We start from the raw sequence: 12,649 nt of genomic DNA, 5'->3' as shown, positions 1-12,649 counted from the left end.
TACCGGAGCAGCTCCGATCCGCTGCGAGACAGGTCCACAGGTGCTGCTGACAGACAGCACAGCATCAGCAGGATGAATATGGATAATGGTGTGCGGGGTCTCCCCGGGGGTGGCGGCATATGTGGTGCAATAGCCAATGTTGACCAGCAGGGGCCTCAGAGAAGCAGAGGTGCCAGCTGCAGTGTTATGATTTCTTCAGTTGCCAAATCCAAACAGGGAAATGAAGTACATACATAAATAAATACATGAAATGCTTATGGAAAGTATATGGGAAGCAAAGGCAGCAGCTGAGCCTGAAAGTGGGAGGGTGTCAGATGACGTCGGCACACGGCATTGGCTCTGAGTGATTACATCATCAGTACCTGCTGACAGGGGGATAAATCACTTCCTGTTGTGCGAGAGATGGCTGACTAAGTAGCAGTGGTGTTGTTATTTCCCTGCTTTATTGTCCCCCCTCCCGCAGGCCATAATTCTGGAGCTCAGTGGTGCTGACAGAGATCCTCTGGACCACTGTGGCAGTGGGAGGCTGGGCCAGCACGGGGTGGGGGGGGGGATTTGTCCTGTTCGCAGCCCCCCCACCCATGCCTTTGATTCCTGACAGGTGCCGTGTTAACAGCCCGGTGAGCCAGAATCATTCCGGGGGGGGGGGGGGGGGGCTTAGGGTTTAAGTGGTTTGGGCGATTGAGGTGTTAGCCGGTGCCAGAGCGGCGAAGGGCTGACGGATGGGGGGGACTCGCAATAGGAAATGCCGGGACCTCTGGGCAGAGATGGGGGGGCCTCCGGGGGGGTTACATGAGGCGGCTACCTGCTCGCTGGGGCGTTCCTGTAATTTTACACCCAGCGGGAAAGCAGATTGTTGAGAAGCTGCAAGGAGGAACATGTGGAAGGGAGGCTTCATTGCAGCTTGCTCATAAAGCCAAGCCCACTCTTCATTAAACCCCCTGAGGCTCTCAAGCACCATGGAAATCACAGTCCTGCACCCCCCTCCCCCTGCAGCAGCATGAGAAGATCATCCCCATCATGGAAAATGCCCCATTAAATCAAACGTCCCAATCAAGAAGTCGAAGTCCAGAGAGAGCAGAAACTCACCGGCTCTGTCCTCTGGGGGGGCTTTGTCTCGGGTAAAGTAGGACCTGTAGGCAGGAGCTTGTAGGGAAAGGATTAAAGTCCTGCTCCGCCATGGAGCTCTTCTCTTTCCTGCAGGAAAAGCCCAGAGCACTTGGCAAGAGCCATGGTGCCAGAGGAGCTCCATCAGACAGCTCTGTGAGCTTTGACCCTCCCCACCCTGAAATCATTAAGCCTCTGTGCTATTATCGCTTTTTATACGCAGGAGCCTGTTCGCTGGGTCGGGATTACCTTCTCGAGAAGTTCTCTTACCTTTTAATAGAGCAGAAAAGTGCAATCCTGACCTCCCTGTTATACGCAGGAGATTCCCGGGCCTGGGTACAATTACCCCATTGTGGCTAAAACACTTTGGTTCTGATTAAAATTCCCATTTCTGCAGATTATTTTTCATGCTGACAGAGTCATTGTTACTTGACCTTTTAGAAAAATCTTTGATCTGCGTCATGATGGTGTAAATGACCAAAGCAGCGTCTGGCTTACAGTAATTATGGACTGAGAGGAGCTCCTGAAAGGCATCCAAGCTCGTCTTTGGCTGCTCCTCATCCTGTGTCCCCCCGCGTCAATGTATCTGCACATGTTCCCCCCCAGTATGATGTGTGTATCTGTACATGTCCCCCCCCTCCTCCTATATCTGCACATGTTCCCCTCCCACCTGAGTGAAACTGCACATGCCCCTTTGTCTGCCATGGCAGCAACAAGAGGGCTAGGCGGGAGCCCAGTGCCAACACAGACAGATCTGGGCAGACCCTCCCCCCCTCCCCAGAGTGCCACCCACAGCCCCTCACTCTCTATTCAATTAACTCCATTAGCTGCTGTTGTGTCACCATTAGTGGTAATTAGTTAAAACATCCGAGTCTAAACAGTAAATTGGCTCTGGTAATGAATTCCCCCACGTGGGCTTGAGAGCCAGGGAGAGGGCGGGAGTGCAGATGAAGGCAGCTGGGGGGCTATCTGGAGCTTTTCCCATCAGAGTGCCACTGTCAGGACAGCCTGACTCGGCATCACACAACCCCCCACTCCTGACAGGCGATGGTCTTAAAGCTGCCGTGTCTCTACGCTGGGTCAGGCTGTCAGGCAGAAGCTGTCCGTGGGTTGTCCTGCTTACTCTGGGGCCCAGCAACCCCCAACTCTGGGTTACCTGCCTGGGCCACTGTATCACTTCCACTGAGTCTCAAAGAGTCTGCGTCGTATCACTCCAGCAATATCTTAAAGAGGGTACACATATCACTCCTACAGAGTCTGACAGAGTCTACACCATATCAGTCTGACAAAGGCTCGCAGAAGGTACACTATTTCACTCTCACAGAGTCTGTGAGACTCTGTGATGATATCACTCCCAGGGTTTCACAGATGGTACACTATATCACTCTCACAGAGTCTTACAGAGGGTACACCGAATCACTCTCACAGAGTCTCACAGAGGGTACGCCATATCAGTCTGACAAAGTTTCACGGAGTCTACACCATATCACTCCCATAGATTCTCACAGAGGGTACACCATATCACTTCCACAGAGTGTCATAGAGGGTACACCGTATAACTCCCACAGGGTCTTACAGCAACTACACCATATCACTCTCACAGAATCTCACAGAGGGTATGCTGTCTCACTCTCACAGTCTGATAGAGTCTATACCATATCAGTCGGACAAAGACTCGTAGAGGGTACACCATATCACTCTCACAGAGTCTCACAGAGCCTACACCATATCACTCTCACAGAATCTCACAGAGCCTACACCATATCACTCTCACAGAGTCTCACAGGGCCTACACCATATCACTCTCACAGAGTCTCACAGGGCCTACACCATATCACTCTCACAGAGTCTCACAGGGCCTACACCATATCACTCTCGCAGAGTCTCACAGGGCCTACACCATATCACTCTCGCAGAGTCTCACAGAGCCTACACCACATCACTCTCGCAGAATCTCACAGAGCCTACACCATATCACTCTCGCAGAGTCTCACATAGGGTATGCCATATCGCTCCCAGAGTTTCACAGATGGTAAACTGCATCACTTACACAGAGTCTGACAGAGTCTACACCATATCACTCCCACAGATTCTCACAGAGGGTACACCATATCACTTCTACAGAGTGTCATAGAGGGTGCACCGTATGGCTCCCACAGGGCCTTACAGCAACTACACCATATCACTCCCACAGATTGTCTGAGCTTTATCACTCTCACATAGATGCAGAGTGTAAGCTTAGCAAACAGGTTGCACCAATCCATATGGACTCATAATGGATAGATGTAGAAGCAGGCAGGCAGGGACCCCCCCCCTCCCCCAATGTGAGGTTTGTGGCTATGGGGGTCTGGGGCCCCTAATCCCGCGGCTGGGGATGGCAGGCAGATAGGCAGAGCTCACCCACTGCCTCACCCTCATTTCCCGGGTCAGTGCCTGGGTAATGGTCTATTAATTTGCTCCATTCTCCCATGTGAGGCAAACTCAATTTCCAGTCCCAGCTCACAGCAAAACTGACGACAAGGTGATTGATTGAACAAACAGCTGTCAGTATGGGAATCACTGCCCGCCCTTCCACACAAACACAGACACAGACACACACACACACACACAGACACACACCCACACACGATGCGAACTTAGACATAGAGTAAGGTGCTTCTGGCCCAATCTCTGTCTTCTCAGCAGCATCCACGGGGGCTGCCCTGCACACTCACCATGAGGACCCTGCTCCTCTTAGTGTGACGTGTGAGTCCAGCCTCCAACATCAGATGTAGCATCCAAGCATCACTGTGAGGTGAATTGCATAAGTAGGAGGGTCAAGAGCGTGTGGGGGAGGGTCAGGGTGTGTTGGAGGAGGGTCAGGGGTGTGTGTGGGGGAGGGTCAGGGGTGTGTGTGGGGGAGGGTCAGGGGTATATGGGGGGATGATCAGGGTGTGTGTGGGGGAGGGTCAGGGTGTGTGTGGGGGAGGGTCAGGAGTGTGTGGGGGGTGGGGGATGGTCAGGGCGTGTTGGGGAGGGTAAGGTTGTGTTGGGTTGGGTCAGGGGCGTGTGTGGGGGAGGGTCAGGGGTGTCTGTGGAGGAGGGTCAGGGCGTGTTGGGGGATGGTCAGGTCGTGTTGGGGAGGGTAAGGTTGTGTTGGGTTGGGTCAGGGCGTGTTGGGGGAGGGTCAGGGCGTGTTGGGGGATGGTCAGGTCGTGTTGGGTAGGGTAAGGTTGTGTTGGGTTGGGTCAGGGCGTGTTGGGGGAGGGTCAGGGCGTGTTGGGGGATGGTCAGGTCGTGTTGGGGAGGGTAAGGTTGTGTTGGGTTGGGTCAGGGCGTGTTGGGGGTGAGTCAAGGGTGTGTGGGGGAGGGTCAGGGCATGTGGGGGAGGTGAGGTCCTCGGGAGACCCCCAAATTTAATCAAACACTCGTCATCTAGTTGTGTTGGAGGATAAAATCTGTTAGTGGGAAAGGCTTCGTCGTTTACCAGCGGTGACATGTTGGGGGGGGCACATCTGATGTATGTTGGGAAATTCATTCATGACCCCAAAGTAGATAAGAAATAGGTGAGGAAGGCGCAGGCAGGCAGACAGGGGATGCCAAGGATGGCAGAAGGATCTGTTCTGAAGCATGGTACTGTTTGTACATACCTGTCTGTATCTGTCCATACCTGTCTGTATGTATCCATACCTGTCTGCATCTGTCCGTATTTGTCCTTACCTGTCCATACCTGGCTGTACCAATCTGTGTCTGTCCGTACCTGCCTCCAGGTGGCCCTAAGCTTCTTCCAGGTTTTGAGCCTTAGGCTCTCCTTTTCCAGGAAAGCTGGGAGGAGAGCGTGAACTGCATTGAATGCAGGTGGGGGCCTCCCTGGGCTCCCAGATGGGGTGTAGTGGCAAAGCACTGTCATGCTGGGGAAGAACGCGGCACAAGGGTGTGTTAAAATCCATCAGACCTTTATAGTACTGGGACTCATTGCATCTACATGGTGTCTGACTCAAATGGCCATGTAGCTCAGTGGGTTGTGTTGCTCAAATCTGGTACCCAGCTTACATCCTTCAGAGCAGCGATGAGGAGGATCCTGTGAACCTGAGGATCCCATGTCTCCCTCCCTCGCTCCTCACCCCTCATCACTGCACGTCGTCTACAGCAGTAAAACACTGATTTGTTCACAGTAATTAGCGCAGTTAAAACAAACGAACGCACTCCAACACGCAGGCGGCACGGCCTCTCGTTTGTTAGTGAAACAGATGGCGAGCTGATAATTAAGGGGCCTCATGGAGGTGGCGGGTGGGGGGGGGGGTGGTACTTTCAGTGTGGCTCTCCAATGAAACAATCCATCATAGGGCATTAGGAGACACGGTGCGTCCTCAATCAGCCCTGTCAGGCCCAGAAAGCTGGCATTTTGGTGAGCAATCGGAGCACTAAAAAGTTTTGTCAGTGTGGCCTCCTCGTTATCACCCGCCGCCCCCGCAGATTAAAGAGCTCCCTACCGGCTGCCCACACGCACACGTGCTGAGGGGTGCGGGCTCGGGGGCTCCGCACATTAATCATCTTTAACGCGCTGACAAGCATCGCTGCGCCTCCTCCCAGCACTAGCCTGGGATTTATCTCCTCGTCTCGGGATCCTCATCACTCACCGTCTTGGGAGATCAAGTGAGAGACGGAGAGGAAAATGGTGGCGGGAGTGTGAGGGGGTCAGAGGGTGTCACCCAGACTGCGGCCTGCAATCGAGAGGGAGAGCGAGGGAGCGAGAACCAAAGATGACAGAAAATGCAGGTAAAGAGACCAACTCCCCCCAAGGCTCCACTGGGGGGCCCTGAGGCCAAGACAGCCAGAGAGGCGAGAGACACTTAACTTCGAGGAGCACATTTCAGGACGAGTCCAAGGAACAGGATTCTGACGTAGGAGGAAGAGTGGGTGTGTGAGTGGGCGAGCAGGCGGGCGAGCAGGCAGGCGGGCGAGCAGGCGGGCGAGCAGGCAGGCGGGCGAGCAGGCAGGTGGGCGAGCAGGCAGGCGAGCAGGCAAGCTGCGCGAGGCCCATCAGGCAGCGGGAGATGGACAGGCAGCGTGTCGGCACGGCTCTGAGAGGAAGGGAGGTACTGGCAGCGTACGGTGTGTGAAATCACCGTGACTGCGGCCCTTGTGGGGCTCCGCCCCCACTTATCACGCTCCAGCTGCGCGCCAAGCGGAGGATGCTGTGGGGGGGGGGGGTGGGGGGTGGTGGTCCCACGATCCTGCCACCACTGTGCTGCTGATGCCTGTCACTGGCCTGACAGCCCCCCCCCCACCCCCACTCTTCATTAGTGCCCCGGCATCACTGCCACCCTGCCTGCCTGCTTGCGATGATGTCGGGGGGGGGGGGGGGGGGGGCGTGCCAGGAGTCACATGCAGTGGGATGAGTGGTACAGTGTGCTCCCCACCTACCTAGACAGCATCATCTGCATGTGATAAGGGTTGGGCCAAATGCAGATAACCTGGCGTTTTAATTAGGGGTCTGGGTGCACTGGCACCCCCCCCCCCCCCCCCCCCCGCGTGTTTACCATGGTATGGAGGTGTCAGCTCTGAGGTGCTTGACTCCAATTACATGCAGCTAAAGTTGTCTCTTCTCCAGCTAACAGGTAACTAAATGCAGGTAGTCAGAGGTGAGGCGGCGCTACCTGACAGGAAGCGAGCGGGGTGATTTGGAGTGAGCCGGGGGCTCTTTCAGGCTGCTCTACTGTCTGTGGTGGGATCTGCCAGGAAATGACATCTCAGGAGCATAGAGGAGACCCAGGGGGTGCAGCTGCTGCAAATCAGTGTTGGGGTCCACATGGCCAGTGGGGGTAACATAGCTCTGTGAGCTCTGACTCCGGATTATACACCATTAGAGTTCTGACTCCTGATTACACACCAAATGAGCGGAGCTCTGACTCCTGATTATATATAATGGGAGTTCTGACTCCTGAATTCACACCACGGAAACTATGACTCCGGATTATACACCATGAAAGCTCTGACTCCTGATTACACACCACAGGAGCTCTGACTCCTGATTATATATAATGGGAGTTCTGACTCCTGAATTCACACCACGGAAACTCTGACTCCGGATTATACACCATGAAAGCTCTGACTCCTGATTACACACCACAGGAGCTCTGACTCCTGATTATATATAATGGGAGTTCTGACTCCTGAATTCACAACACGGAAACTCTGACTCCGGATTATACACCATGAAAGCTCTGACTCCTGATTACACAACACAGGAGCTCTGACTCCTGATTATATATAATGGGAGCTCTATTCCTGATTATACACCATGAGAGCTCTGATCCTGATTATACACCATGAGAGCTCTGATCCTGATTATACACCATGAGAGCTCTCATTCCTGATTATACACCATGAGAGCTCTGATCCTGATTATACACCATGAGAGCTCTCATTCCTGATTATACACCATGGGAGCTCTCATTCCTGATTATACACCATGAGAGCTCTCATTCCTGATTATACACCATGAGAGCTCTCATTCCTGATTATACACCATGAGAGCTCTCATTCCTGATTATACACCATGAGAGCTCTGATCCTGATTATACACCATGAGAGCTCTCATTCCTGATTATACACCATGAGAGCTCTCATTCCTGATTACACACCACGGGAGATCTGACTCAGGATTACACACCACGGGAGATCTGACTCAGGATTACACACCAGGGGCACTGACTCCTGATTATACACCATGAGAGCTCTCATTCCTTATTATACACCATGAGAGCTCTCATTCCTGATTATACACCATGAGAGCTCTCATTCCTGATTATACACCATGAGAGCTCTCATTCCTGATTATACACCATGGGAGCTCTCATTCCTGATTATACACCATGGGAGCTCTCATTCCTGATTATACACCATGAGCGCTCTCAGTCCTGATTATACACCATGAGAGATCTGACTCCGGATTACACACCATGGGGCACTGACTCCTGATTATACACAACAGGAGCTCTGACTCCTGACTAAGCAGTCATAAGGGTACAGGGATGAGAATATGTGTTAGATAAACAGCTGCACAAGGACACAGGCAGAAGCTGATGAGCACTCTGTTCACAGTATTTGCAGGAGGTGCGGTCTGTCCATCAGGGTAACACCAAATACCCATTCGGTAACACCCTGTCGGCAACACCCTTGCACTTCTGATGTTGGTTTGCTCAAAATGCATATGATATTAAGAGCATTAAGCAGCCGTGTCTCTGAAGTAAATATAATTCAGCATGTATTCCTCAGATGTGGGGGTGGGCTTTGCGGTGCAGAGCAACGTGGTGGAGACGGCCAGGGAACTCTGCTCCTGCTGAGCCACGCAGACGGCGATTGCTCTGGCAGGACTCAAATGATCTTGTCAGGGCAATAAAGCTGCCCAGCGCACACAGGAAAGAGAGGCAGAGGAAAGGCAGGACACAGAAAAATGGGACAAATGAGGGAGAGATGAGAGAAGAAGACAGAAATGAAATGAAGGATTGGGATGGAGAAAAGAGCAATGGGAAGACACGAAGAAAAGACAGACAGAGCGAGCAAGCAGGAGGGAGGAGGGAGGGAGCGGGGGGGCCGGGAGAGGACGCGTGGAATTGTAATCGATTACCCATTTCTCAAAGTCACTTAAAGTGTCGAGCGCGTGTGGCTGTTAAGTGGCAGAGCTGGGAATCGCATCCACGTATGTATCCGCACGCCCGCCGGCTGGGGGGGGGGCTCGCATTGACCCCGCAGCTCCACACTGATGAATCAGAACTCCTGCAGGAAGCGGTTGTGGCAGGACAATATGTGTGTGTGTGGGGGGGGGGGGGATACGGCCCCCCCGGGGCCAGCTCGGCATGCCCGCCTCTCTGTTTATGTCTGCTTGCTGCCCCTGATCCATCACCCTCTGGAATTACGGGCTCATCAGTGCAAACAGAGCACGGCCCGTCCTGAGTCAAGGACACAGCTGAGCCCCCGGACAGACATGCCAGGGTGCGGCTCGGCCGAGAGGGCCCGACCTGTCACCATGGCGATGGCCAGTCCATCCAGGACATCCTGCCGCTCGGCCGGCCCATTGTTTCAGGGGATATAAATAGGGCTTCCAACTGGGGGATGGGAGCCAAACACGGCAGAGCCGCTGGAACAGGTCAGGAAGCCGGCTGGGAATTTATTTTTACTGAGGGGTGTTCCTGCTCTGGAGCCCCAGGCCCTTTCTTAGGGCCCTCAGTGATGTCAGCACACTCTATTTTGGGCGTGACCCAGAAGCCAGGGAGGGGATGAGCTGTGAGGCTCCTCGTCATGGTGGCTGCAGTAGCCTGAGAGCTGTGTGTGTGTGTCCCTCTTCTGGCTGTGTAAGGATATGAGGGGTAAATGTGATACAGTATGGGGCTTTGCTCAGTGGCTCCAGCGCTAACCATGTGTTAATGAGGGAAAGTGAGATGTGGGGGAGAGACTGCTTCTGAGAAGGAGAAAGCCAAGCTGCTCGGCACAGAGGCCAGGGGCAGCGGCTGGGCGCACACTCTCATCTCACTCACACCATCTCTCTCCCTGCAGGTAAAAAGAAAGCCTCACTCTATGACACACAGGCCCCCGTCTGCCCCATCTGCCAGGTCCTGCTGCGCCCGGGGGAGCTGCAGGAGCACATGGAGCAGGAGATGGAGCGGCTCACTCACATGCATTTAAGGTACACAACCCTGGGTGGGGCGAAGTCCCAGGATGGGGCCAGTCTCTGGGCGGGGCTAAGTCTCAGGATGGTGCCAGCCTCTGGGCGGGGCTAAGTCTCAGGATGGTGCCAGCCTCTGGGCGGGGCCAAGTCTCAGGATGGTGCCAGTCTCTGGGCGGGGCTAAGTCTCAGGATGGTGCCAGCCTCTGGGTGGGGTCCATGTCTCAGGATGGTGCCAAGTCTCTGGGCGGGGCTAAGTCTCAGGATGGTGCCAGCCTCTGGGCGGGGTCAAGTCTCAGGATGGTGCCAGCCTCTGGGTGGGGTCCATGTCTCAGGATGGTGCCAAGTCTCAGGATGGTGCCAGCCTCTGGGTGGGACTAAGTCTCAGGATGGTGCCAGCCTCTGGGCGGGGTCAAGTCTCAGGATGGTGCCAGCCTCTGGGTGGGGTCCATGTCTCAGGATGGTGCCAAGTCTCTGGGCGGGGCCAAGTCTTAGGTTGGTGCCAGCCTCTGGGCAGGGCTAAGTCTCAGGATGGTGCCAGCCTCTGGGTGGGGCTAAGTCTCAGGATGGTGCCAGCCTCTGGGTGGGGCTAAGTCTCAGGATGGTGCCAGCCTCTGGGCAGGGCTAAGTCTCAAGATGGTGCCAGCCTCTGGGCAGGGCTAAGTTTCAGGATGGTGCCAGCCTCTGGGTGGGGTCAAGTCTCAGGATGGTGCCAGCCTCTGGGCGGGGTCAAGTCTCAGGATGGTGCCAGCCTCTGGGTGGGGTCCATGTCTCAGGATGGTGCCAAGTCTCTGGGCGGGGCCAAGTCTTAGGTTGGTGCCAGCCTCTGGGCAGTGCTAAGTCTCAGGTTGGTGCCAGCCTCTGGGCAGTGCTAAGTCTCAGGATGGTGCCAGCCTCTGGGCAGGGCTAAGTCTCAGGATGGTGCCAGCCTCTGGGCAGGGCTAAGTCTCAGGATGGTGCCAGCCTCTGGGCGGGGCTAAGTCTCAGGATGGTGCCAGCCTCTGGGTGGGGCTAAGTCTCAGGATGGTGCCAGCTTCTGGGCAGGGCTAAGTCTCAGGATGGTGCCAGCCTCTGGGCAGTGCTAAGTCTCAGGATGGTGCCAGCCTCTGGGCAGGGCTAAGTCTCAGGATGGTGCCAGCCTCTGGGTGGGGTCCATGTCTCAGGATGGTGCCAAGTCTCTGGGCGGGGCCAAGTCTCAGGTTGGTGCCAGCCTCTGGGCAGTGCTAAGTCTCAGGTTGGTGCCAGCCTCTGGGCAGGGCCAAGTCTCCGGGCGGGGTCAGTTTCTGGGCAGTGGCCAAGTCTGAGATGAGGCCATGTCTCAGGGCGGGGTCAGCCTTGAGTGTTTTGGGACAAGGCCATTTCTCAGAGCCACGTCTCATAGATGCGATTGGAAAGCCACATGCTGCAGGAGGCGGGATGCTGTTGAGCTCAGGCCATTTCTAAAGGACAAGCTCATTTGTAAGACTAGCAGACATTTGAGGTATTATCAGGGGGCTTGGTTCAGACAGGAGCAGACGTTACAGAGGGGGCTGTTTATAAATCAAGCTGCGCTGCCCCCCGGTGACGCGTGATGGTGGGGCACATCACGGAGATGAGAGTACACAGGTGTCCTGACACTAAGACAGATGCTGCAGCCCACTCACTGTGCTTGATCACTGACTGCCTGGGGGGGGGGGCACTGCATTGTTGCTTTGAGGTGCTGATGTGGTGTCTCACTCTGGGGGGGGGGGGGGGTGGCATGCCCCAGAGGAAGCCCCGCGGCAGACCGTTTGGCTGAGGTGGAGGGATATCTATCACACCGTGGTGAGAGTCATCATTTAATAATTAATAAGGGCCGCTGGGTGCCCCTGCTCCAAGCAGAGGCTGTGAGCAGTTTGCCACCTTGCCTGACGGCGGCGCTCATTTAAAGGGACAGTATCAGCTTCCTCGCTGCTCCCTGAGGGGTGCCATCGAGAGCCTCTCCTGCCTTTCGCCATTCAGAGCTAGGGAGAAGCAGGAAGGTGGAGCACCTTAGGTCACCTCGGGCCAAGCAACGCCTCCATCAGACCTGCCACGGGGAGGGGGGGCCGCCTGGGGGGCCAGATGAATGTCTTTCCATGTGGATATCACTAGAAAGACATGGAACATCAGGAAGCCCATCTCAGTGCCACTGCCTGCTTCACATTCTCCATACCGAGGGGGGGGGGATTATGGGAAATTGACCCTGGATGTGGAAATGCAGAAAGCGCATATGGGGGCACCTCCACTTGCCCTTGGCCCCCCCTCCCCTGGTCCAATCAGGCCCCCGCCTCCCTGCCCGCATTACTTATGCATGAGCGTCATTGGATGTGACGTGCAGAATCCGTGCCAATTTGTGGTAAATCTCCCTGTAATAAACCAGTTTCATTTTGCCCAAATGAGAGCTGAACGCATGTAAAACAGAGGATATTTAAGATGGAGCATTACGCTTTGGGGGGGGGATTCAGGAGCCTGCGATTTGCGCTGGCCCACCTGCAGGCTTCACTCCTCATCTTGGGAAATTGAAATCTATCATGCCCTTTTCACATCAGCCTGGGGGGCTCCGCACAGGCCACACAATCTACATACGCTGCGTAATCAATTTGCTTCTGTTGGAGCCCAGCAGGGGGGGGGGGGGGGGGGTGAGGCACAGAAAGCAATTTTTATCTGCAGCCTTCTGGTGAGGGGTGGCCATCCAGGGTGATGATGCACTCAGGCGTAGGGGGTACGTGTTACGTCTCTTACCTGCACCCGAGTGACGAGTCAGGGCCTGATTTAAACACCGTTATCCGCCAGGAAGCCTTGCTAGAATCTCGTTCTGAGGGGCCCAAAGGCAGCTGGGGATGCTGGAAGCTGTCAGGCCGGGCGGCGCCTCCTCCCCACTCCCCCGGCTGCAAC

The 12,649-nt window shown here is 55.0% G+C and overlaps 1 protein-coding gene across 5 annotated transcripts in view; it reads left to right on the top strand.

The window, feature by feature from the left end:
• Window positions 1-12,649, top strand: part of rnf220a (ring finger protein 220a) — a 94,023-nt gene that overhangs the window by 62,132 nt on the left and 19,242 nt on the right. For all 5 annotated transcript variants that reach the window (XM_023815956.2, XM_023815955.2, XM_023815954.2 and 2 more), the window contains exon 3: window positions 9,646-9,775. In XM_023815956.2, coding sequence (XP_023671724.1) covers window positions 9,646-9,775 — 130 coding nt within the window. The remainder of the gene's footprint in view (window positions 1-9,645; window positions 9,776-12,649) is intronic.

This window comes from Paramormyrops kingsleyae, chromosome 21 (assembly GCF_048594095.1).
Source record: "Paramormyrops kingsleyae isolate MSU_618 chromosome 21, PKINGS_0.4, whole genome shotgun sequence".
NCBI classification, from domain to species: domain Eukaryota; kingdom Metazoa; phylum Chordata; class Actinopteri; order Osteoglossiformes; family Mormyridae; genus Paramormyrops; species Paramormyrops kingsleyae.
Note: the sequence above shows the minus strand (reverse complement) of the source record. Positions and strands in the feature narration are given on the sequence as shown.